We start from the raw sequence: 26,311 nt of genomic DNA on the forward strand, positions 1-26,311 counted from the left end.
TCCTGGGCTCAAGCATTCCTCCCGCTTTGGCCCCCCAAAGTGCTAGGAAGACAGGCATGAGCTGCTGTGCCTGCCTGGCCTAACTGGGCTCTCTTCTCTTGTCTTGTCTTGTCTTGTCTTGTCTTGTCTTGTCTTGTCTTGTCTTGTCTTGTCTTCTCTTCTCTTCTCTTCTCTTCTCTTCTCTTCTCTCTTTCTTTAAGAATTATAGGGGGAAGTGGGGAGGGATAGCATTAGGAGATATACCTAATGTAAATGACGAGTTAATGGGTGCAGCACACCAACATGACACATGTATACATATGTAACAAACCTGCACATTGTGCACATGTACCCTAGAACTTAAAGCATAAAAAAAAAAAAAGAATTATAGATATGTAGTAAGCCACCTTATGGAAATTGTAATATGATGGAAATTAGAGAACAAATTGGCCAAGCTTTTCACTGACTTGCAAGAAAATTGGAGAACAACTTTCACCGTTTTATTGCTTGTCTTTGCATTATCTTTTCAAGCTCCAATGTATGTAATGTGTGTATAATATGTGTGTGTGTGTGTATATATATATATATATATATATATTTTTTTTTTTTTTTTTTTTACTTAGGATTTAGAAAAAGCAGCAGTCTTAGAAACCTTGTATGACCAGAGTGTGGGATAAGATTGAAGCAAGAAGTAATTAAATGTGCTTTAAATTATTTAAGGCAGAAAATAATGCAGTGGCCACTTCTGGATTCTGCTTTCTGAACTCAGTTAGTACCCCAGGATCACAGAGGAATGGCACTGTCTTGTACTTGTTCCCCTTATTAAGCTCAGCATGTGGTCCAATTAATGCAGTGATCCAGAAGGCAAGGGAGGTAGTGGTGGCTTTGTACTGTTGCCTTAAGGACAGGGGGCTGTGTTCCCTGCCTGGCTCCCTCCTGTCATAGGCCTGGCTCAGGAGTTGTCTCTGCATGAGGCTGTGCAAGTCTGTGCTGTGGCTGTTGCAGCTCCCCCCTATGAAATACAATGTGTGAACTATTGATGCATCACGTAGAATGATTCCATCTTCTCTGTGGGTCAGAGGCAAGAGTGGAGCTATTGTTGATGAAATCAGAGATGTGAGAGGGGTCCATGTGGATTAGAAATGGTGAGATGACTTGCCTGCCCAGATGAGAAAGCTGCTTATTTCTGGGGCTCTATCTGAGGGAGGAGGTCCTGCATTGTGTCCCATCAGCCACGGGGCAGAGCCACCTGAGGTTTCCCAACAAAAAGCAGCATTGGCAAGGTAGCCATTTCAGTGCACCATGTATAAGAATGCCTCCGTCTGCTGGGCACGGTGGCTCATGCCTGTAAATCCAGCACTTTGGGAGGCCAAGGCGGGTGGATCACAAGGTCAGGAGTTCAAGACCAGCCTGGCCAATATGGTGAAACCTTGTCTCTACTAAAAAATACAAAAATTAGCCGGGCATGGTTGCAGGCGCCTACAGTCCCAGCTACTGGAGAGGCTGATGCAGGAGAATTGATTGAACCTGGGAGGCAGAGGTTGCAGTGAGCCGAGGTCATGCCACTGCACTCCAACCTGGGCGACAGAGGAAGACTCTGTCTCAAAAAAAAAAAAAAAAAAAAAAAAAAGAATGCCTCTTTCTATCCAGGTCGAGACTCGGTTTGGTTTTTTGTTGGTTGTTCGTTTGTTCATTCACTACTAGAATTTTTTTTAAGTGGCTCAGCTTTCAACTCTGCAACTGGTTTAGAAGAATGGGGTGGGGAGCAATAAGAATGACCCTGGTTACCTAAAGGAAAGGGAAGGAAAAAGGTCCCAAAAGGGGAGACTCTGGAGATGGGGCATCTTTGGGCACCCTAGGTCTCGAGCCCTGTGATTCAGTGACTTTTTCTTCACCCCCCGCAGATGGAGCGGCAGCGCCTCGCTCGAGAGAAGCAGATGAGGGAGGAGGCTGAACGCACGAGGGATGAGTTGGAGAGGAGGCTGCTGCAGATGAAAGAAGAAGCAACTATGGCCAACGAAGCACTGGTGATTTCTGAGGGACCGGGGTTCCAGGAGGCTACCTGGGGGCTTCCTTGGCTTTTCTGGAGCTCGGCCTCCTGAAGACCATGAGTTAGCAGCGTTTGCTTTGAAAGACTTAATTTCAGCTTTAAAAAAGATCAGTGCCTTTTCTTTCCACCTGTGTTGGCAGAAGCAGATTTAGTTTGAGCTTATGTGCAGCCAAATTCCACTTTCACCACGAGGTTGCCTTTACAGCAGGGCTTCTCAGCCTGTGCACTACTGACATTTGGGGCTGACCATCCTTTGCTGTAGGCACTAGATCCCAGTAGCAGCACCTCACCTTCCATTTGTAACAATCCAAAACATCTTCAGACATTGCCGTATGTCTCTTTTTTTTTGAGAGACGGAGTCTTGCTCTGTTGCACAGGCTGGAGTGCACAGTGGCACGATCTTGGCTTACTGCAATCTTCGCCTCCCAGGTTCAAGCGATTCTCCTGCCTCAGTCTCCCGAGCAGCTGGGATTACAGTCACACGCCACCATGCCCAGCTAATTTTTGTATTTTTAGTAGAGACAAAGTTTCACCATGTTGGTCAGGCTGGTTTTGAATTCCTGACCTCGTGATCTGCCTGCCTCAACCTCCCAAAGTGCTATGATTATAGGTGTGAGCCACCGCGCCCAGCCATACTTTTTTTTTCTTCTGAGATGGAGTTTCGCTCTTGTTGCCCAAACTGGAGTGCAATGGCATGATCTCGGCTGACTGCAACCTCCACCTCCCGGGTTCAAGTGATTCTCCTGCCTCAGCCTCCTGAGTAGCTGGGATTACAGGCGCCTGCCACCACACCCGGCTCATTTTTTGTATTTTTAGTAGAAATGGGTTTTCACCATGTTAGCCAGACTGGTCTTGAACTCCTGACCTCAGGTGATCCGTCCGCTTTGGCCTCCCAAAGTGCTGGGATTATAGGCGTGAGCCACCGTGCCCGGCCTGCCACATGTCTCTTGCAGGGGGCAAAAAGCTCCTCTGGTTTGAACCACTGATTTAAAGGGAAAGAGCAGAGTTTAAGTTGTTTTTCTCCACATGCAGCAGAAGCCTGGGCTGAAGTGGGTACTCAGAGAAGGTGCTCTTGTTACTCCCCATGGGTGCAGCCCAAAGGACCCTTCTGAAAAGCTGGGGAAAGGGGCTTGTCATCTCTTGTCAGAGAGTCATGGAGGGCACTCAGCAGCAGGACCCCAGGAGTCCGAGACTCTGGTTTGTCGCATCTCAGTGTTCAAGGCAGATCTGGGCGGGAGAATAACACATGATCCAGCTTCAGCTAAGAGCACCGTGCCCTCCAGATGCGGTCTGAGGAGACAGCCGACCTTTTGGCTGAAAAGGCCCAGATCACTGAGGAGGAGGCAAAACTTCTGGCCCAGAAGGCCGCAGAGGCTGAGCAGGAAATGCAACGCATCAAGGCCACAGCCATTCGCACGGAGGAGGAGAAGCGCCTGATGGAGCAGAAGGTGCTGGAAGCCGAGGTGCTGGCACTGAAGATGGCTGAGGAGTCAGAGAGGAGGTGAGGGGGCACTGGGCACCAGACTGGTGAGGAGGCTGGTGAAGGGCCGTAGACCAGCCTTCCCTGAGGCTGAGCTCTACAGCAGCTGTCCTCAAGCTGCTTCCCCATCTTCTGGGCGGGGGGAGGCTCCTCCTTGGCTGATGGTGACTGGTGCTTCATCCATTTTGGGGTTGGCGCTACTGGTTGGGCACAGGAACTCAGTTCTCCTGCTAGGTGGGCCCCTCTGTTGTGTCTCTTTGATAAGCCCCTGTCTCTCTGATGGCCGTGTGTGCAGGAAAACCCCTGAGCATATCCACAGACCGCTTTCAGCTAAAGAGATGTGAGGAGGCTCTTTGTGCATAAAAAAAGCAAAAACAAAACGTGGTTCTTTTCTGCTTTCATTCGGTGGGTCTGCAGGAGAACAGCAGCTGCTCACCTTTAAAGGGGAACTAGTGCCTGCATTCCCCAGCCTTCCTTGGCACATGGGGAAGGGGGGCTAGGATGGTCTCTGTGACTGGGACGTCCCACTCATGGCCAGGTTGAAGGATGGAACTGTTGTCTGTACTTTTGAAAGACTATTATAGGCCTGTAGCCTTCAGATAAACACTGACACATTCCCCACAGCTTTTGGCTCTGTTGATTTAGAGCACTTGAATTTGGCTTTTAGCTACCAAGGTGCAGTCACTACAGTTTTCCTCACCACCCTTTGCATGTCGTTCTGGGAATATGGTTCCCTTTTGCCTGCCCTGCTTCAGGCCCCTTGCTGTATGCGGGTCACACTCGCTGTGCATGATGCAGGTCGGGCCAGGCCTCACATGCCGTGTCCACCCTGAGCCCCATAGGGTGACGATCTGCACCAGGGTGCGGGTGCCCTCAGTGACGAGGCTCATCTTCCTGCTGGAGAAAGTGGGCACAAGGCCCACCAGTGTTTTATCCAGAGGCTGTGAAGATGCAGTTCTTGTATATTCTGCCCTTTGTGATCCAATATAAGAACTTTGGGCCGGGCGCAGTGGCTCACGCCTGTAATCCCAACACTTTGGGAGGCCGAGGCGGGCGGATCACAAGGTCAGGAGATCCAGACCACGGTGAAACCCCGTCTCTACTAAAAATACAAAAAATTAGCCGGGCGCGGTTGTGGGCGCCTGTAGTCCCAGCTACTCGGGAGGCTGAGGCAGGAGAATGGCATGAACCCGGGAGGCGGAGCTTGCAGTGAGCCAAGATCGCGCCACTGCACTCCAGCCTGGGCGACAGAGCGAGACTCCGTCTCAAAAAAAAAAAAAAAAAAAAAAAAAAAGAACTTTGATCCTCTGGGCTCTTCCTTTGCCCAGCTCACTCTCACCCAAAAACAAAGCAGAGAAAGCTGCTGGTGCCCCCTCCAGCTCCTCCGTCTCCTGGCTGTAGAAGGCCTGGTTTCTCTCAGTTTTCCTGCTCTTCCAGTTTAGATTTACCAACTCAAATGAAAAATCTCAGGAATGTTGTCCTTGCTTTGGAAGTTCTGATTTCATGTAAATGTCCCTGTCTCACTGTCCTTTTTCACTTCTTCAGGTGCCATCCTCAGGGTTAGGCCAGGTCCCTCCTCTGCAGGGGTGGTGTGGGGTCTTTTCCCACCACCTGCCCTCTTCTGTGAAGCTGACATCTCATCCTTTCCTTGCAGGGCCAAAGAGGCAGATCAGCTGAAGCAGGACCTGCAGGAAGCACGCGAGGCAGAGCGAAGAGCCAAGCAGAAGCTCCTGGAGATTGCCACCAAGCCCACGTACCCGGTGAGCCTGGGGGGCCACCAGCTGGGGCCGCCTTAGTCCTGGTGGGTGATGTTCTCTTTCCTCCCGGCCCTTCAGTTCATCTGGCGGTGCCTTCAGGGTGACCATTCAAGCAAACACATGGCAGGATGAGAGATGCAGAGAGCCTGCAGTTAGGGACCGGGTAGAACATCCTGGTCTGCCATTTGGCTTTGGACTAGTTAGTTGTCTCTTTGGTTGCCTGGATAACAGGCAACAGGGCCTTTTCCAGCTCTGGAATGTTTTTCTTGTTCTAAGTAATATAGTCCCAAATTATCCTCAAGCGAATTTGCTCTCTTGCCTCTTAATGCTGAGCTGAATGTAATCTTCAACTATCAGTATATACCATATATCATAATTATAGTTCTGGGAAGGGATTGGCTGTACACCTCAGAGTGAATTACTGCCATGCAAGAACGAGTAGCCACTCTCAGTTTGGGGACACAGAGGCAGACTTCCATTAAATGGGGTCACAAAATGAATAGAAACCTCTTTCCCTCCTTTCTTCTGTGCATTCAGTTTGGCATTTTATTTTTTATTTATTTTTTTTGTGTATTTGTTCAGTGTCCACATAGTGCCACACAGTTGGAAGTCTCTGTCCTGACAGGTGTTCTCAGGGTGCACAGGTGCCTAGAGGAGGAGGACACAGCCCAGCCTGGAGGGGCAGGAGAGGCTCAATATGGTGTCTACACTGATGCTTGAAGGGGGAGCAGGAAGTAGCCAGGTAGAGAAGAGAACATAGGGTATTTAGGGTGAGGGCACAGATGCACACACATGGCCCAGACTCACACACAGCACAGTCATCTACATGGCACATCCATACACACAGCACAGACACACACATGTAGCCATACATATATTCATGCACATGGCACATCCACACACACAGCACGGACACACACACGTACCCATACTTACATTCAAGCACATGGTACAGGCACATACATGACCCAGATGCACACAGGGCACCAGAGCCACAAGCTGCCCAGGGTTTGAGGTGGGGAAAACGTAAGCAGTTTGCTGTTGCCGTATATCCTGGTTCTCTGTTACTATGTAACAACCCACCCAAGCCAACTGTGTGGCCGAAACAACCCTTTATTATACCTCTGGTGGCTTGTTGGGTTGACTGGGCCAGACAGAGATCCTTGCTGGGGATCTCTCTGGTGGTCACAGTCAGATGGTAGCTGGGACTGGAGTCGTCTGAGCACTCAGCTGGGCTGAACACCTGAGATGTGTGTTTTGTTTTTATTTTTTATTTTGTTTATTATTATTATTATTTTTTGAGAGAGAGAGAGTTTTATTTACTCTGTCACCCAGGCTGGAATGCAGTGGCAAAATCTCGGCTCACTGCAACCTCCGCCTGGTAGGCTCAAGCGATCCTCCCGCCCCAGTCTCCTGAGTAGCTGGGACCACAGGCATGTGCCACCACGCCCAGCTAATTTTTTTTTTTTTTTGGTAGGGACAGGGTTTTGCCATATTGCCCCAGCTGGTCTCAAACTTCAGAGCTTAAGTGATCTGCCTGCCTCAGCTTCCCAAAGTGCTGGGATTATAGGCATGAGCCACTGTGCCCAGCCTCTATGTGTTGTTTTTAAAATATACACTGGAGCAAAGCTTTTTTTTTTTTTTTTTTTTTTTTTTTTTTGAGGCGGAGTCTCGCTCTGTCACCCAGGCTGGAGTGCAGTGGCGCAATCTCGGCTCACTGCAAGCTCCGCCTCCCGGGTTCCCGCCATTCTCCTGCCTCAGCCTCCCGAGTAGCTGGGACTACAGGCGCCGCCACCACGCCCGGCTAATTTTTTTGTATTTTTAGTGGAGACGGGGTTTCATTGTGTTAGCCAGGATGGTCTCGATCTCCTGACCTCGTGATCCGCCCGCCTCGGCCTCCCAAAGTGCTGGGATTACAGGCTTGAGCCACCGCGCCCGGCCTGGAGCAAAGTTTATACACTGCTGTAACTGCTCTCTCCTCTTAGCAGTCAATCCTGGAGGAGATCATCCATATCAGCTTTTTAATCATGTTTTGTTGTGCGGATGGATTGCAGTTCATTTAACCAGTCCCTCACAGATGAGTATTTAGTCTGTTTTCTTTTGCAATTTTGAACAAAATGGCACTGAACATCCCTGAACACAAATCTTGACACACACAAGTGAATATATTGGTAGAATAAATTCTAATAATAGAACCGTGGGGTCAAATTTTCAATTTTGATACTCTTCAAAGCAGTTGTACCAGTTCATGCTCTCACTGATGGTGCAGCAACTAGTACTGGTTTTTGCTGGAAATTTTTATGAAGTATAACATACATGTAGAGAAGTGCCCAGATTACAACTGTACAGCTTGAAGAATTTTCACAAACTGAACATACCTATGTACCCAGCACCCAGATCAGAAAACAGGACATCCCTGGCACCCCAGGAGCTGTCTCTCAGCACCCCTGCAGACAGTCTGCCTCAGGCCTTGAGAATGTCTCAAATGAATGTTCCAAGCCTCTGCTCTTTCCCAGACAGTGTCCTAGACTCAGTACGGGATCCAAGGATGAAAAAGAGGCAGATTGTTTGCAGGAAACTTGCAAATAGTAGAAAGAAGATACAGCCAAAAAGAAATCTTTTACAGGGTGGAATTGCAGAAGAACCATTAGAGAACTGTAAACACAGCATTAAGGGACAGTAAAGAAAAGGGTTGCCGGCTGGCTGGGAGGGGCTAGAAAGGCTTTGGTGAGAGATCATGGTGTTTGAGAAGGGCCTTGAAAGAGCGATGGAGCATAGGGAGGAGAAATGGGATAGGCAGGGGTACAGAGATGGGAAGGCAGTAGTCCAGGGGATAATAAACAATACTGACTGTGACTTAGTAGGGCAAATAGTAGGAGAAGCCAGGGAGCTAGATTGGGGCCCTCTTTAGATGACCCTTTGTTCTGGGATGAAAGTCAGAAACAAAAACCAAAAAAAACTACACCACCCCTGCTTCAAGACCTACTCCGGTTCCATTGTCCAATCCCAAGCCCCTTGGTGGGCAGGTGGAGCCCTTTGTGGTGGTGCCCATCTCCCACCCCACCTCTCCACACTGTATGGCAGACTCCTGGCACCCTCGCTGGGCAGTGCCCCACCCATTGCCATACCTCCCACCTGGCAAACCTTCTCGTGGCACTGTCTTGGATCCCAGCAAAAGCAGCATCTCTTCTAGCCTCTGTTCGCTCCCTGGCTACAGTGTTTACCTTTTTTAACAGTGATGATCTGTGAACACATCTATTTCCTGAACACAACTTTCAGCTGCTCAAAGCCAAGGATGCTGTCTTGTTTTCTGCATCTCCAGCCCCTCTCACAGGGCCCGGGAGTTTCCTAAATGAAAAAGCGAGTGGGAGTTTGTGTTTGATTCAGCTGAGCGTGAAGAACGGTTAGAGATTTGAGGGGTGAGGGATGACTTTCCTGGATTTGTAGTCTTTGGTATTGTTCACCTGGCAGTGGCAAATGTGGAGGGACTGAAGTGGAGGGGCTCATAGTGGCATTGGGAGGTAGGACCTGAGTTGTGCCTATCGCCGCTGTGGCTGATGGAGGATCAGTTGTCAACACAGTAGTGCCCCTCTGTTCTTGTATGACCCAAGCTCCTAATCCGAAATTTCTCATTAATAGCCCATGAACCCAATTCCAGCACCGTTGCCTCCTGACATACCAAGCTTCAACCTCATTGGTGACAGCCTGTCTTTCGACTTCAAGGATACTGACATGAAGCGACTTTCCATGGAGATAGAGAAAGAAAAGTATGTAGCCCCCTGTGCCCTGCTGTGGGCAGCCGTGAACCAGAGTGAGTGATTGGGGCCTTGGGAAGCTGGGGCAGAGGTGAGGGGTTGCTGAAACAGCCTGTCATTAGCTCCTACAAAGGTTTGCTCTGCTCTTACCTGCTGGAGGAAGAATTTCCTTAATTGGAAATTAAGGGACAACAGATCAGCATTCATTCTGAATGAATAAAAATAACACTTGACTAGTGACCTGGAGTTTATGATGGCTCTAAACCTCACTTAAAGTGTAGAACTGGGTTGTTAGCATCTCTGAGTCAGTTCAACTGCTGTTATACTACTGGACTGTAGTCGCCTCCTAGTTGAGTTTTCCAGTGACTGGGATCTACAGTGGTTCCCTTGTCTAGAACAAAGAAAGATTAGAGAAGAGACTCAGGCTCAAGGCTAAGGAAAGCTGACAGCTGGTGGGGCCACTTTGCTGCAGTGGATGGCACTGGGCAGGGCCCCAGCATGGCCTGATCATGGCAGCTTTTGCTGAACTGCCCTCCGTCTTCCCTTTATGGTGGGTAGAAGTGGATCAGAGATGGAAAGGAAAGGATCCCCACTGCAGAGGAAGTCTAAGCAAGGGCCCCTAGTTCCCAGAGCTAGTGGTAAGTTGGTTAACTGCCACTGCTTGCCGGAGGACAACCACAGCAGCTACCATGCATTGAGTGCCTGTGTGTCAGGGTTTTTGGCTTTTGTCTCATTTAATTCCTACTAACTGACAAACATCAAACTGACATCAAAGGTAGGTTTTCATGTTCCCATTTTATAAGGGAGAATTCAGATTTAGAGAGTTTAGTGAACTCCCCCAGCATCACACAGCTGATGCAGAGGAGCCCCTGGGTTGAAACCCCTCACCCATCTGACTCTGCAGCCCATGTGCTTTTACCAAGGGTAGTATCATCAGGAAAAACCTTTGGGGAAAGTGTCTCCATGGAGTCCTCTATGGGCAACCACAATCCAGGCTGTTTTTTCTTTGGGCTTTCACATTGAGGGTATAGCTAAGTAGCCAGTGAACCAGAGCCTCTAGCTGTCATATCTGCTGTCCATGTTCCTTTCACCATTATCCAGACATATATATTTATGTGGTTGGGATCGGGGATCAGGGTGAAGCTATTCTGCTATTTTATAGTTTGTATTTTGTTACTATCTTAGTTTGTTTTGGCTACTGTAACAAAATACCAGTGGCTAGGTAGCTTATAAACAACAGAAATTTATTTCTTGGCCAGGCACAGTGGCTCATGCCTATAATTCCAGCACTTTGGGAGTCCAAGGCAGGCAGATCACTTGAGCCAGGAGTTCACACCAGCCTGGGCAACATGGCGAAGCCCCATTTCTACTAAAAATACAAAAATTAGCTGGGTGTGGTGGCGCATGCCTGTGGTCCCAGCTACTCGGGAGGCTGAGGCAGGAGGATTGCTTGAGCCTGGAAGGCAGAGGTTGCAGTGAGCCCAGATCATACCACTGCACTCCAGCCCAGGCAACAGAGAGACACCCTGTCTCAAAAAAAAAAATAGAAAAGGAAAGAAAGAAATTGATTTCTCACAGTTTGGGAGGCTGGAAAGGCCAAGATCAAGGCACGGGCAGAGGTGGAGTCTGGTGAGGGCATTCTTCCTGGTTCATAGTCAGCCCTTGTCGCTGTGTGCCCACCCAGTGGAAGGGATGAAGGGTCTCTCTGGAGTCTCTTTTATAAGGGCACTAATCCCATTCATGAGGCTCTACCCTCATGACTTCCCAAAGGCCCCATCTCCTGACGCCTGTGGTTTTTTTTTTTTTTTTTTGAGATGGAGTCTCGCTCTGTTGCCCAAGCTGGAGTGTAGTGGTGCGATCTCAGCACACTGTAACCTCTGCCTCCTGGGTTCAAGCAATTCTCCTGCCTCAGCCTCCTGAGTAGCTGGGATTACCGGCCCATGCTACCACGCCCAGCTAACTTTTGTATTTTTAGTAGAGACAGGGTTTCACCATATTGGTCAGGCTGGTCTCAAACTTCTGACCTCATGGTCCGCCCACCTTGGCCTCCCAAAGTGCTGGGATTACAGGCATGAGCCACCACACCCAGCTGGCAATTAGGTTTCCACATATGAATTTTGAAGACACGAACATTCAGACCATAGCACTTCTTACCCTTGCACATATTGGCAGTCTCTATACTAACCATGGCAATCCCTATGGAATGTTTTTGGTATTTGTATTGCACGGTTTTTCTGGCCATGCCTTGTAGTTGGACGCTTTGTGGGTGGTTTCCAGACTTTCACCATCATAGATGCTGTCACTCAGTGTGTCTGTTCTCAGGTGAGGGTAGGGATCTTTTCTTCCTCGCGTTGGGTGAGCTTCTGAGTGAGCTTCTGTCATCTTTAGATGAAGTCTCAGAACAAGTGGGACTGTGGATGTGGCCTATCAAAAGAGATCACGTGAAGCTGGGCGCTGTGGCTTGTGCCTGTAATCCCAGCACTTTGAGGCCAGGGGTTCAAAGCCAGCCTGGGGAGCATAGCAAGATCCTATCAAAAAAAATGAGTTTACTTGAATTACTGCTCCAAGAAGGGTTGAGACAAGGAGATTGTTCTGGGTTCCCAGGAAGCTTGTTTCATGTATTTTTTTTTTTTTTGGTGCAGAACGAAAAGCTGTCTGTGACAGCTAGTATTTGTAGAATCCCCTATGAGAATTTACCAAGGACTTTTCTACTCTTTCTTTTTCTTTTTCTTCTTCTTCTTCTTCTTTTTTTTTAATAGAGGCAGGATCTCGCTATGTTTCCCAAGCTGGTCTCCAACTCCTGGGCTCAAGCAATCCTCCTGCCTCAGCCACCCAAAGTACTGGGATTACAGGTGGAGCCACCATGCCTAGCCTCCACTTTTTAAAAATTTAATCCTGACCACGGCCCTGTGATCATTATCCCAATTTTAATGATGAGGAAACATTCATAGCACTTAAGTGACCAGCCTAAGCTCCACGGCCTGTGAGTGGCCAAGTAAAGATGTGAACCTCAGGCCTCAAACCCTAGATCCTGCACCAAGCAGCTTGTGGGCCACAGAGCACCTGAGCCATATCTCACTGTCGCCCAAGCCCTGATGCATGATACCCTCTTGCCGGCAGAGTGGAATACATGGAAAAGAGCAAGCATCTGCAGGAGCAGCTCAATGAACTCAAGACAGAAATCGAGGCCTTGAAACTGAAAGAGAGGGAGACGGCTCTGGATATTCTGCACAATGAGAACTCCGACAGGGGTGGCAGCAGCAAGCACAATACCATTAAAAAGGTACCCAGGGTCTCTTTCTTGTATTTTGCTGATCAGGACCATCATTAATGAAATATGAGGTTGGCATCTGGTTTTCTCAGTAGCCAAGTCACTAGACTGTTAGCATCTTTTGTATGTACTTAGTTGAGGAAATTTTTAAACTTATGCCAGAAAGGGAATGTAATCTGCCAGTGACTAGGAACCCATTGGCTGGATGGCAGTTGAGCTTGTGTTAAAAGCTCTGACATAATGAACCCCTGTTACACAGGGGTTTTGATTCATCATTTAGCAGTAAAGCATAAAGCCCTTTTAAGCCAAGGGGTGTTATGCCCAGGGAGCTGCCTTACTTTATGAGAAAGCAGAATGAAATGGAGGCTATTGAGAATGCACTTTCCCTCTAGTCTTGTTGTGTCTTTAAGTGGCAAGGACTATAAAACCAAACTGAATTTTTAACTTTTTTCATACTTAAAAGGAAGTGTCTAGGAGAGAACCTCTTTGTTTTGAAAGAGAAGACTTTATTATGTTGCAAATGGTTTCATATCTTTCTCTATTGGTATTTTGAGCTTTCAGCATTGTTGAGTTTCAGAAGCTAAATTTCATACTAATTATCAGCCCAAGAGTATACCTTTTTCATTTGGGCCAAGCAGAAGGGTCCTCTCTTGCCAAATAATGCTCTGCTCTTGACTGATAGCCCAGGATCAGGTTAACACCTATAAAATAGGTGTTATTAAGATAAAACTGGGCTGGGCGTGGTGGCTCACGCCTGTAATCCCAGCACTTTGGGAGGCCGAGGCGGGTGGATCACGAGGTCAGGAGATCGAGACCATCCTGGCTAACACAGTGGAACTCCGCTTCTACTAAAAATACAAAAAAATTAGCCGGGCGTGGTGGCGGCACCTGTAGTCCCAGCTACTCGGGAGGCTGAGGCAGGAGAATGGCGTGAACCTGGGAGGTGGAGCTGGCAGTGAGCCGAGATTGTGTGACTGCACTCCAGTCTGGGAGACACAGCGAGACTGTCTCAAAAACAAACAAACAAACAAAAAGATAAAACTGTCCATTGACTTTAGGTGATACTGATGCAGTTAATTTTTTACTCTTTACCTCAGTCTTTAAAATGGGCTTCCAGTTTTACGGACTGTCTCTGTTTTTAGTGGTTAAGCTGTATCTGAAAACTCCAGGGGATCTGTTTCTACCTGCCATCGTTACTGGATACAGCAGGCAGCCCTGACTTTTACCTCTCGACTCCAGTCAGAACTGGCACTGGGTAGAGAATTCCTTTTAATAGTGCAACCTAGAAGGAAAGGCATTTCCACATTCCACATTCTTCTTTTCTCTGGCTTCTGTAATTTACCAGGCTTCCCTTCCAAAACAAAATTATTAAATAGTAAAGAGAAGTTCAAGGGAGGCCTCAGCCATTAAGGAAAGAGGTAAAACAATGACTGAGCCAGTGAGCCAGTCAGCCCTTAAATGAACTGCCTTAGACACCCCATCTCACCCCTTACCCCCAGCCTTGTCATCTGGGTCCCCGGAACAGTCTCACCATTTCCACTGCGGCTGCAATGAGCAGGGGGGCCTTCAGCCACAGAAACCTGCAGTGTGAAAGCTGAAGAGACCCCGTTCCAAGCCATTAAAACAAACAAGATCACTCGTCACGATTTCAGGCCTATCCAAGCATTTTGCAGATAGCACTTATGGCATTGTTGATATCACAGGGTATGTTTTTGTTTTTCTTCATTTTATTTTGCTGGTTTAGCCTCAAGCCCAAGGCAGAAGACCTATCTGCATTTGAGCCCTCAAAGTAGGTTGTTCCCAGGTATTCTCTCTGTGGTGATGGCACTGCCCTCTGTGATACTAACCCGTGCATGAGCTTGCCTGTCTCTGTCCTCAGGCCACACTGAGCCCTTACGAGGGCAGGTGGTGCCTGGGTACTGGCCGCAGCATGCTTTGAGTCTAAAAGCAGGCACCCGCCCTGTGGAGCCAGACCAGCCTCCAGGGCCCCAGAAGACTGCCTCGTTCCGAAGAGCATGTCATGGGGCTGTAGGACCGGCCGTTCTTCCCATCTCGTGTCATTGTTGGGCTGGGGAAGGTTATGGCTTCTTGTCCAGTCAGGTGTGTCTATAAGTCCTTTGTCTTGGTGGCATACTCCTAGCATGGAAATGGGGTCAATCTGGGCACTTTTGAGACTGATGTCTGTAACTCGAGATCAAGACCTTTTACGCGGTGACAGCCTCTCAAGACCCGTGGTCACTCCTGGCAGCTTCTGGTCGTGGGGCGAAGGGGTTGCCTGTGCTGGCTCATTTTCCTTTAGAGCTTTCCCTTTCTGTACACAGCCCTTTTCCTTTCAAATAAAGCAAACCCAGAGCACAGGGGTCTGATTTGTGAGTCCACGGGGAGTGGACTGTCTGTTCGTCCGTGCTCAGCCGCCTCTGCTTCAGCTTCCACTCCACAGGCTGAGCAGAGATGTGGTCAGAGTGAACTCACATTGGAACAGTACAGTCATGGCACCCCGGAGAGGAGCGGTCACTGGTTGCTGAATGAATTAACTGAATGTTTGCTGCTTTTCTCCTGCAACAGTTCGTTATTATTCCAGCATGCCTAGGCAGTAGAGAGAATGTATTTTGCCCAATAATAAAATGACATCCTGCCTCTACTTCTCACCTAATCCCCAGTAGTACCCATGCCAACAAACTCCACACCACCCGACAGCAGGGTAGGATGTGTCCATTGGAGTCTTCCCCGCAGTTTCTGCTCATAGAGTAGAATAAGCTAATTGGAACCTTCCTACCAAAAAGAGGTCTGGCATAAGATAGATCCTACTTGTGGTCATTATCCCATCAAGAGAGGTCAGCTGTTAAAGTCCCTGATAGATCTTATTAAAAGGTACACTTGAGCCATCAGTGGTTCCAAGAATCCATGACATGAACCCTGTTTTGTATGTGACACTTTCATTTAGCGGGCTCCTGTTTCTTCAGCTTTCATACCCATGTTGGCATTGATACCCTGATACAGAACAGTCCGTGCTCTGAGCAGGGCAGTTATGGCCAGCGTTGTCATGGGCCGGCCAGCTCACAGCACCCAGAGCAGCCAGGTGGACCCACCTTGGTTTACTGAACTTTTTGTAACCACGAGGACAAGCAGAAAACCCCGCTGCATTTCACCCAGTGCTGCCAGGTGTTCCCTCCATGGGAAGGTGCTGCTCAGCCCGAATGTGATTTCTTCTTTCTTCCTTCTATAATGATGCAGAGTGCTGAAATTCTTCAGGGTCCTGATTCTGACTGTCATTTCACACTGAGCTTTTACTGCAGACAAAAGAAGTTTCATTTTTAGTTAAATTTGCACTGCTCCTAGGACATACATGGATGCATTTATTTATTCATTCATTTTAATGTCTTGATGTGAACTTGTTTTTAAAGCAGGCTGCCAGGCAGTTAATCAAACACTCGGGTTAATCAAGGGTTAATAAAAGCATGGACTTGATGTTTAATATGACAAGCGTTCTCTCAGCATCACTAGATTAAATAGTGCTGCACTACTAAATTTTACTGCACATGAAGTTCAGTGCACGTTCCATTTTCTAGACTTTGGCAGTCCCTGTGGTCAGTGACCGGGACTGATGAGCAGCCACATGCCTGCACTAGGGTGGCTCTGGGGTGGTGCATGCTGCAGTCTGGCTGGCACAAGCCTAGCTGAAGAGAAGTGCTGCTTTAGGCTTGGATGTGGGAATACCTAGATGTCAAGGGCAGAACTCCATCTAGAATGCCTGGGGATGAGATGCAAAAGCTGGTAGTGAATGGAACAGTTTCCAGTGTCCAAAAGCTCACTAATCTGGGATCAAACCAGCCTGCATTGATATTAGTTTTATTTTGTTTTGAGACACGATCTCCCTCTGTCACCCAGGCTGGTACGTTCTTGGCTCACTGCAACCTCCACCTCCCAGGCTCAAGTGATCCTCCTGCCTCAGCCTCCCAAGTAGCTGAGACTACTAATTTTTGTATTTTTTGTAGAGATGGGGTTTCACCATGTTGCCCAGGCCGGTCTTGAACTCCTGAGCTCAACCGATCTGCCCAACTCTGCCTCCCAGAGTGCTGGGATTATAAAAGTGAGCCACCGTGCCTGGCCTCTTTTGTTTTTAATGAGGTTTTTTGTTTGTTTTGTTTTGTTGAGACAGGATCTCACTCTGTCACCCACATTGGTGACAGCCTCAACCTCCTGGGCTCAAGCGATCCTCTCACCTCAGCCTCCCAAGTAGCTGGGGCTACAGGCATTTGCCACTACGCTTGACTGATTTTTTAATTTTTATTTTTGTAAAGATGGGTTTCGCCATGTTGTCCAGGCTGGTCTCGAACTCCTAAGCTCAAGTGGATCTTCCCGCCACAGCCTCCCAAAATGCTGGGATTACACACATGAGCCATCTCGCCTGGCCATTGTATTTGTCCTCGGTTTCAGTACTCTTCTGCCTCACTGAGAGGTCTCAGAGTCTGCTGTGTGATTTCAGCAGTACCCATGGGGGCTGTGTAACATTGAAGCTAATTCAAGGAGTTTGCCCTTAGGTTATGAAGGGTTACCACATTTCCTCAGGAATGCTGAGCGGCTATCCAGTCGGATTAACCGAGGTTCCTACTTCTCTGCCACTTCCTTTTTCTATAATTCTTTTTTTTTTTTTTTTTTTTTTTTTGAGACGGAGTCTCGCTCTGTCGCCTAGGCTGGAGTGCAGTGGCACAATCTCGGCTCACTGCAAGCTCCGCCTCCCGGGTTCATGCCATTCTCCTGCCTCAGCCTCCCGAGTAGCTGGGACTACAGGCGCCCGCCCCTGCGCCTGGCTAATTTTTTCTATTTTTAGTAGAGACGGAGTTTCACCATGGTCTCGATCTCCTGACCTTGTGATCTGCCTGCCTCGGCCTCCCAAAGTGCTGGGATTACAGGTGTGAGCCACCGCGCCCGGCCTTCTATAATTCTTATGCTCGCTCGCGCGCTCTCTCTCTCTTTTTTTTTAATTATACTTTAAGTTCTAGGGTACATGTGCACAACGTGCAGGCTTGTTACATATGTATACATGCAGCCATAAAAAAGGATGAATTCTTACTCTCTCAAGGCACAGTGTCCTCACCTTCAAAAGGTGAATAAAAATAGTCTTTGCCCCCAGGACTGTTGTGAGGGATAAATGAGAGAATGTGCATGAAACACTCAGTGCACAGTCAGAGCTCAGTAAGGGGTTAAAACTCTGAAAAGGGAAAATCTGCTTGTGATCCTGCAGCAAAGGGCGAAGGACAGCATGTGGGCCACACCGCCAAATCTAGGTACACAGCTTGTGCTGGGCATCTTCATTCATTGTATTAATTGCTACGTGGCTGGAAGTAAAAACTTTTAAAAAGCCATAATTGGCCAGGCACAGTGGCTCACACCTATAATCCCAGCACTTTGGGAGGCCGAGGCAGGTGAATCACCTGAGGTTGGGAGTTCGAGACCATCCTGACCAACATGGAGAAACCCCATCTCTACCCAAAATACAAAATTTGCCGGGTGTGGTGGCGCATGCCTGTAAACCCAGCTACTTGGGAGGCGGAGGCAGGAGAATCGCTTGAACCTGGGAGGTGGAGGTTGCGGTGAGCCAAGATCATGCCATTGCACTCCAGCCTGGGCAACAAGAGCAAGACTCTGTCTCAAAAATAAATAAATAAATAAATAGCCATAAATAACTTCACTGGTTCCTTGTAATATTTGACTTGGGTTTGCAAGGATATATTTTTCTCCTCTTGCTAATCTTAACTTCCTATATTTCCATTTTTCCCAATTGATGATCAGTACAACTAGTTTGGCATTTGCATCTGAGTCAGAGCAGTGCTAGTGATCAGAAGCCACCCTAGGGAACCTGGAGTTGTTTCATTCTCAGTGGGAGCGACACGTGTCCTGGCATCTGAGCCTTCCAAGTGAGGGGAATGAGTCTGGCAGTCAGGCTGGGGTTGGGGGACACAGGGTGCCTTGAGCCTGACTTTTGTGCCTTCAGAGCCACAGTGCTGATGATGGGAGTGGTGGCTTGGTGTGGCATAACTGTACCACCACACCTTGAAGGTAAAATGCAGTCTTGGAATATATACATTCAGGGTCTTTCTTTCATCCTTTCTCAAAAGAGGGGTTTCAGTCTCCCGATCCTGAGCTGGTCTGAGTGTCAGCAAACAAAGTCATCACTTTTGTGCCTGTGGTCTCCCAGGGAGCACAGGATTTCCAAGGAAATTGATGGATGAGAAATCATGGGGGTGGTGGAGCTTAGAAAGCTTATTTCATTAGTAAATGGTTTGAACCGTCAAGGTCCAGCTGTGGTTTCCACTGATGGAGGAACAGGAAGAAGAGGAGCCTTGACATTTATCTCAAGCGCCAGCAGCTTCTCTTGGATCAGGAAGACATAAAAGTCCAATGTCATCTTCAATTTGTGCGGGCTCCCCTTGGAGTTGCAGAGCCGGTGAAGTGAAGTAGAACAGTTAAAAAAACACCCGGGGAAGTGATAAATCACAGAGAGAGATTGCATATGCGGGAAAGGCGTCTCCCACAATTAAAACAAGTGGCTAGAGCCTCCCTGGCGACCTCTGGTCTGCACTGCCAGCCCTGAAGATGTCTGCTAAATTACTTAAGTTTAATAGGTAGTTAATATAGCCAACCCTCCTTATGACCCCATTGGGCCGAATGGCTCTGCTTGCTCTAGGAACTGGGTGTTGTATGGGTAGAGCATCCTTGGCCTTGACATAAAAGGTAGCATACTGGCTCGCCAGCCCCGAACCTTTCCTTTCTTGTTGCTGGAGCAAGGCAGGGGTGAGAGGGGGAAGGAAAGAAAAAGGAGTAGGGAGTAGGGTGGGTAGCAAGCATTAACAGGGAGCAGTAGCAGCACCAGATGTGGGCGTAGCACACTGCGAAGAAATTGCAGAGGCCATCCAAATTCTTCCTCTCCACTTCCTGGCTCTGTGGAAGCTCAGGGAAGGCTTTAGGAACTGTGGGCTGTTCTTAGTGCTCCTCCCGGCTGGGACACCTTGAGCTCATCCCTGAAGGCCACTCCTACCACTCTCACACACTGAGTTCCTGGTTTCTCGTAACTGTTGAGAGCTTAGTTTTCTTGCTTGTTTCTGGTAGCTCTAGATAGAAGAACTATCAGCCTCTTTTCCAAAAGTCTACAAGCCAATCCTCTTTTTGGTTAAGAGACTTTACCTGGTCAAGCAGTTATTCTTTGGGAGGTGTTGAAGAGCCTACAAACCTGCTTTGCCTGCCTAGGTATTTTATGACCATTTGGAAGTGCCTGAGGATATTACCAGGCCTTATTTGATGCAGTAAAACATCCCGTTTGGCCCCTGGGCACTGAAGATATGTTTCAGTGCAGCTCTCCTCCGCACCGGATTTGTTGCTGCAACAGTGGGAGGGAAGAGCCGGATGCAAACTCATTCTTCGAGCCCGAGGTTCTGTTCTCATGATCCTTGCCGTTCTGTTCTCATGATCCTTGCCGTGATTTCTCTTTTGATGTTGGCAATTTAAAAATGACATCAGTCTATCTGGACCTTTTTCCTAAGGCTCTTGCTCAGATCACTCAGTAGATAGCCGCCACCTGCCCAGTAAGGTGAATCAGGCCCATTAGGCCATTTGTCAGGGGAAGGAACGGAGGAGCAGCGGAGGGCCCCCCCGGCGCCACAGGGCAGCCTGCAAAGCAGGCAGACAGGTTTCCAGGCAGCTTCTGCTGCTTTGGGTCCCTCAGGGATTAATACACAAAAAAGGCCCCTTGGGTATTCAGTGGCAGATTTCTCTTGAGAGCAGATAAAGTCGCTAATACCACATTGGATTTGTTCATTGGGGTGGACTTGGCCTTTCATTCCAGCTCTGTGTAGGATAAGTGTATGGATAGTGCTCCCACTGTGCACATCACTAGATGGCATTTGGGTGCAAACTGTCCCTAGCAAGACTGCAGAAAGGCTTGATCTGGGATGTGGTGGCTCATGCCTGTAATCCCAGCACTTTGGGAGGCCGAGGCGGGCGGATCACGAGGTCAAGAGATCAAGACCATCCTGGCCAACATGGTGAAACCCCGTTTCTACTAAAAATACAAAAATTAGCTGGGCGTGGTGGCACGCGCCTGTAGTCCCAGCTACTCAGGAGGCTGAGACAGGAGAATTGCTTGAACCTGGGAGGCAGAGGTTGCAGTGAGCCGAGATCGCACCACTGCAGTACAGCCTGGCAACAGAGTGAGACTCCGTCTCAAAAAAAAGAAAAAGAAAAAGAAAATCTTGATCTGACCACTTAGTACAGCCATCCCCCTTCACTGGCCCTTCCTCTTGGCTCATTTGGAAGGGGGAAGGTTTCCCACACCCCAAACCAAAGATTCTTTTGGAATTTGCTGCTACTGGATTCAGCTGTCACCTTTCTGCTCTGACTCTGCTTTCTCCCCATGGATCCTCGTGCCAGAGGATCTGCACGTCCTTTTGTGTCTACACCCTCCCCCGCTCCTTCGTTTTCAATATGTAGTAGTGGAGAGGAAGTATAACATGATTTTAGGGCTCACATTTCAATTGCACTGCATTTTTATGGGACAAGCAGAGACCCAGCACCTGGAGTTATTAGGTTAGTATCTAAAATGGGTTCAGCGCTGTGAGTCTTATTGTTTAAAATGAATGAGATGGTCCCCTCCTGCCTTCTTTTCTCCTCCCTTGGGATGAGTGGATTGAGGCAAGGCCCCCAGAGACGAGCTGAAGGAATCCTGGTGCTCTGATTAGTTTTGTTCCCCAGCTTAATTGTACAGCTTCCTTTCTCTCACCACTGATAGCCGAAGTGGCTCTGTGTCTCCCCCCACCTTCCCTTGCTTTAGGAACAAGATGATCACAATGCAGCCTTGTGAATCAATTTTCTCTCTGTGCTGATGAAAGTGTAATTCATTCTTAATCAAGCAGGCTTGCTGCTGCAGGCTCCGTGCCGGAATACATTTAGTTACCCTCCCATCACTTTGGGAAACGATCCCCCAAAAGGACTTTTAGAGGAGAGCTGGAAGGAGAGTTGGCTGTGCGCCTTGTACTGTGGTTTTCCAGCAGGGGGCACTCTCAGGAACGATGCTGGCGGAGGCTTTGTAGCTGGAAGCCTTCCGCTGCTGGCAGGGCAGCAGGGGAATGTTTGTCCCAGGTGCCTTCCAGGCTTGCTTTCTCCAGACCCTGGGGCCATTTCTCAGGAGTACCTTAATGGGCCACCCAAAATCCTCAGGTAGCAGTGAGGAGGAACAGTTGAAGATGCAGATTGCATGCCTGGGTTAGAGAGTGCCAGCCGGGTACCAGGTTCTTTTAGCCAGCCTCCTCTGTCGTTTTAAGTAGACAGATGTGTCTCCTGAATCTGAACTTGTTTAGAGCGGGTGAATGTGCCTGTTTTTGTCACACCACACACAATTTGGGGAGTGTAAGGAGGCCCAGCTCTGCCAGAGTGGAACTCTCCTAAGTTCTCCCCTGCCCTCTCACAGCCTGCTGGCTGTCACAAACAGCTGGCAGTTTTATGGACAAGTGGGCAGGGGGAAAGGGACTCTGCCGGGGCTGAGGGGCTGAGTCTCGATGTTGGGCAGGAAGGAAAAGCCAGGCGCCAACAAGTGGATCAGAGTGGGGATGTGAAGATGAACAGTCAGATAGCAATAAAGCCTCAGAGATCCGCCCCAGAGAAAGAAAAGGAAGTTCGTCTCCTCAGAATGGAATTGGATTAGTGACAGACTTGAGCAGCCGGTTCAGTCTAGAGAGAACTTAATTCCTCCTGTGTTATTCACACGGCTAATTCTAATCAGATGTGAAGAGACAGCTGGAGGAGAGCAGCGGGTCAGCCCATGCCTGGTGCGGAGGCTTCATGTTCTTGTAGGCATCTTCAGGGAACTGGCAGGAGTGATTTGGGTTGGAGATTCTGAGCAGGGCCCTTGGGTTTATAGCCTGCCCAGGGAGCAGGGCCCTGCTGCGGGACTCCCATGGTTGGACCTCGTCTAGATTCAGTGAGAGTTCTGAAGGACAGTGCATGGCAGATGTCACTGGTCACATTCGCCAGAGCTTGGCCCACTTGTCTTCAGAAGGATTCAAAGGCAGTTGACCAGACTTGGCAGGTCCCAGACTGGTGCAGCCACTGTCTTGGAGACCCTGGTTGTACACCCTGAGGTGCTTCTGCTTTGTTACTTGCTGAAATTTGGAGACCTCTTCTCTCTGGATAACCTTCAAGAGACTCATTGTGCATGCGAGGAATTCCCCGCCCTCGTGGGGGACTCCACTCTCCAGGCAGGCAAGGATGGGCGAGGGGTGGGCTGTTGCTGGACTGCCAAAGGGAGCATGGGCATTTTTGTTTGGAATTCAGGGTGGGGATGGGACTCATCAGAGTGGCTTCAGTGCTCAACTCACAGTGCAACATAGGGCAAGGTGAAGGCCTTCGTGGGAGGCCTCTTCTGGCTCTAGCAAGCAGGTAGGTGTTGCTGGGCAGTGTAGAGGGACCCAGGCCGGTTGCTGAGCAGGAAGATGTACCTAACACTGGTGGGCCCGCACACCTTAGGGTATGAGAGCATCGCAGGGGAACCAGGAAACTTGTTCGCTGGTTTTCATGTGTTTAAAAAGAAGACTCGGAGGCAGAGTTTATTTTACGAAGGGCTAGCTTTTTGCCATTTCTTCTGAGCTTTTGCCTTTTCCTTTATGAATACTTCCTGCCTGTGGGTGTACTGTAAATGTGACAGCCAGTGAGCTTTCTAGAAGCAGCATATGGTGAAAGATCCACAGGTGAAGAGCCTGCCCACTGGAGGGGCGAGACAGTGCCCAGGCAGGGCGTGCAGGTGGCAGAGCTGTTTGTGTGCCCGGCAGGGAGGCTTCCCAAGCTCTCTGTAGAAAAACTCCTGCCTGAGGGCAAATGGCTCCCCTGAGCCTCTACCTGCAGGAAAGAAAGCCAAGGGCTCTCCTCGTCTCACTGCCTGCCTTCCTTACCTGCTTGGAGGAGGGCATCCTGGTGTCTGAGATAAAGGATACTGCCGAGGTGGAAGCAGAGCCATGGGGGTGGCTGGGAGGGCCACTCCAGCAGGAGGGAGGAGCACTGTGCAGTAAATTCTGACTCCGGGGTTCCTGTGGGGACTGAAACCCATAGTAACTGCACAGTGAGGGTAAAGGGTGGGGTGGCAGCCAGGTCTGTCTGAGGAGCAAGCAGCAGTGACCAAAGGCTCCCAGGGCCCTCGGGCAGCAGCCCTTGCTGACCAGTGCAGCCAGGTCATGGCTGCCTCCAGCTGGTGGGTCTGCCTTTCCCTCTGACCACCTCAGTGCCTTCTGGAAGACTGCGGCTCTCTGTCCTGCCCAGTGGCTGTGGTGCCTTCCTACTTCTGTGTGCGCAGACTGATGTCCCTCTCTACCTTTACTTGTGGCTGAGGCGAGGCTCCTGCTCTTGCAAAATAAGAGGTGGGGCTGAGGTGCTGCAGTGCAGCTGGGGTGGGGCTCAGGAAGCAGCCCACCCACCCGAGAGCACGCTGCATCCTAATAAGCACATGCTTGAGTCACTGGAATCTGGTGCTGCTGGCACTGCCAGAACCCTCCCCTGGCACCTCGAGGGGACAGCCAGCATGCTCCTCTGGTGGAGGATCCAGGAATTCTTGGAGCCAACATTGCACAAATGGGCAGGAGCCTCTCAAGTCCCCCACAACCTGGGCTCCCTGCCTGGGGAAGTGGCCAGGCTTCATGGGGCATCACTTGGCCCGCCTGGTAGGCGTGGAGGCCAGTGCCATACATGACCTTGCTGTTGCCTGCACCCCTTCTTAACGAGCATCCTGCTCCCCGCTGGAAGGAGAGGAGCCAGGGCTGGGGAGGGGAGAAGCGTGATGCTGCTATTAGCAATAACAGCTGTCGAATTCCCACCACGCGCCAGGCGCAGTGCTGAGCACATCACACACGGTTCCCAATTCCTCTGCCTGTCACCCCATGAGGAAGGGGCTGCCATCACGCCCGATTCACAGTGAGGAACTGAGGCCAGAGGGGAGCAAATGACCTGCCCAGGGCCACACAGCTGGTCAGTGGCCCAGGCGGCTGACTGTGCCTGTGTCTGACTCAAAGTGGCTGTTCTTTTCAGAAACCTGAGCGGAGACACTGGGCTCACATGCTTTCATTTAAACCCTCTCCCATTTTTGCCCCAGTAGTTATCTGGCAGCTAAAGCTCTTCCTCCTTTTTTCCCCAGTGACCATTCTGATTCCCATTATCACAGGGCACATAACTCCTGGCCCTTCTCCTCCCGATTACATTTAGGGAGAAGCCCATCCTGACGCAGCTCCCTTCTAGAGGGAGTTCCATTTAGGCAAAAAAGGGCTCTCCATTCCCATCAGAACCAGGCTTTACAAAGGACTCTGAAATTGGTTCCGCTGAAGAAAGCAGCTGAGCTGCCTCCCCACATTCCGCTTGTTAGTCGGGAACTTCAAGGCCAAAAGATTTGGCAGGATTTAAAGAGTCGCTCTCAAGCTGTCTCATTCTGAGCACACTAGTGCTGTCTTCTGATGGTGAAGTGGTCGGTTTGGAATTTCCCTCCCTTGCCCTTTATGGAGCCGCCGATAGTACTGAGGACTCTTCACATGCAGACTCGAGGGGTCGAGAGAATGGGCCAGACAATCTTGCCTGCCCCATGGCAACCTCCAGAGAAAGGAGGCTCAGAGAGGTCAAGGGTGTCCACAGTGAGCTGGTGATGGCAGAGAGTGAGCTCTCAGACCTTCTCGGCCCCGTGTGGAGCTCTTGCCTCTCCTGCGCACCTCAGTTTAGTTTTCGTCATAGCCCATGTCCTGGTCTCTTAACAAACATTGTTTGAACTCCTGATCAGCACACAGCACTAAGCCAGATATTTGGGGGATATGAAGATGAATGGTACGGACTCCCTGCCCTCCACCCCTGCACTCCTGTGGGAAGTCCCGGAGCTGGAAATGGAACACAGTCACATCCAAGGCATTGATTTCAGGAGTCAGCAGAGAGCAGGGTATAGGGAGAGTGCTGGCTCCAGATGCTTCTGTCCAGGGAGATGCTGGGAAGTGGCCCAGAGTCAGGGGCTTAGGAGGTTGCAAACTTCACCATGCCAAGAGCTCAGTCCCTGATCCACCCCATCCCCTTCCACATCTCCCTGACTGTCCTTTACATTTGCTGGGCAGAATGCCGCCCACATGCACCATCCCTCCCTGCCTACACCAGCCACAGTGAGAAAGGCGTTGCCTCCAGCTCGTGGAGAGAAACCCCTTCTCAGCTGCCAGGTCATGCGTAAGTTTGCTTCGGGACCACCTGGGAAACCAGGAGTAGAATGGGTAAACTCTTCCTCATCTGCCACAGGCCTGCCTTGCCCGAGGCCACGTCACCTTACCGCAATCATGTTGCCAGGGCACGAGGACTAAGATGCTCACCCTGCCAAGCCCCGCAGACAGCACACCACAGAGGTGGCTCAGGGACCTTGGTAGATGGGAATGTGAGAATCTATTAAAATAGCCAGGGATCTCTGGTCCTCTGTCAAGAGGCAATGTTGGCCGGGCGCGGTGGCTCAAGCCTGTAATCCCAGCACTTTGGGAGGCCGAGACGGGCGGATCACGAAGTCAGGAGATCGAGACCATCCTGGCTAACACAGTGAAACCCCGTCTCTACTAAAAATACAAAAACTTAGCCGGGCGAGGTGGCAGGCGCCTGTAGTCCCAGCTACTTGGGAGGCTGAGGCAGGAGAATGGCGTGAACCCGGGAGGCGGAGCTTGCAGTGAGCTGAGATCCGGCCACTGCACTCCAGCCTGGGTGACAGAGCGAGACTCCGTCTCAAAAAAAAAAAAAAAAAAAAAAAAAAGAGGCAATGCTGACGGCTTTTTCCTGATGGTGTGCCTCTGCCCACCAGCCTTCCCTTTGCACGTCCTTATTTGTCACCTCCTAATTTGAATTATTGGGCAAATCTGGCCGCTTATTTGGGACTGACCACCAACTTCTTGAGCATCTATTTGAACAGGCTTCCCTTTCGCTCCCAACCACCTTTGAGGTGAGTCCAAGTGGCAGGACAGGACCCTGTGTGACAGA

General features: G+C 49.7%; 1 protein-coding gene across 5 annotated transcripts in view; it reads left to right on the forward strand.

Moving 5' to 3' along the window:
* LOC105487257 (NF2, moesin-ezrin-radixin like (MERLIN) tumor suppressor) overlaps nucleotides 1-26,311 on the forward strand; it is a 101,979-nt gene that overhangs the window by 71,784 nt on the left and 3,884 nt on the right. For 2 of the 5 annotated variants that reach the window (XR_011614051.1, XM_011750669.3), the window contains exons 11-15: nucleotides 1,884-2,006; nucleotides 3,313-3,530; nucleotides 5,164-5,269; nucleotides 8,906-9,033; nucleotides 12,142-12,304. Coding sequence is in view for 4 of the 5 variants with exons in the window: in XM_011750669.3 (XP_011748971.2) it covers nucleotides 1,884-2,006; nucleotides 3,313-3,530; nucleotides 5,164-5,269; nucleotides 8,906-9,033; nucleotides 12,142-12,304 (738 nt within the window). In the remaining variant the exon portion in view is untranslated. Of the gene's footprint in view, nucleotides 1-1,883; nucleotides 2,007-3,312; nucleotides 3,531-5,163; nucleotides 5,270-8,905; nucleotides 9,034-12,141; nucleotides 12,305-14,036; nucleotides 16,927-26,311 lie in introns of those variants that run through there. The other 3 variants (XM_071080367.1, XM_011750670.3, XM_011750672.3) reach the window with 3 other exon arrangements.

Source organism: Macaca nemestrina, chromosome 15, assembly GCF_043159975.1.
Source record: "Macaca nemestrina isolate mMacNem1 chromosome 15, mMacNem.hap1, whole genome shotgun sequence".
NCBI classification, from domain to species: Eukaryota; Metazoa; Chordata; class Mammalia; order Primates; family Cercopithecidae; genus Macaca; species Macaca nemestrina.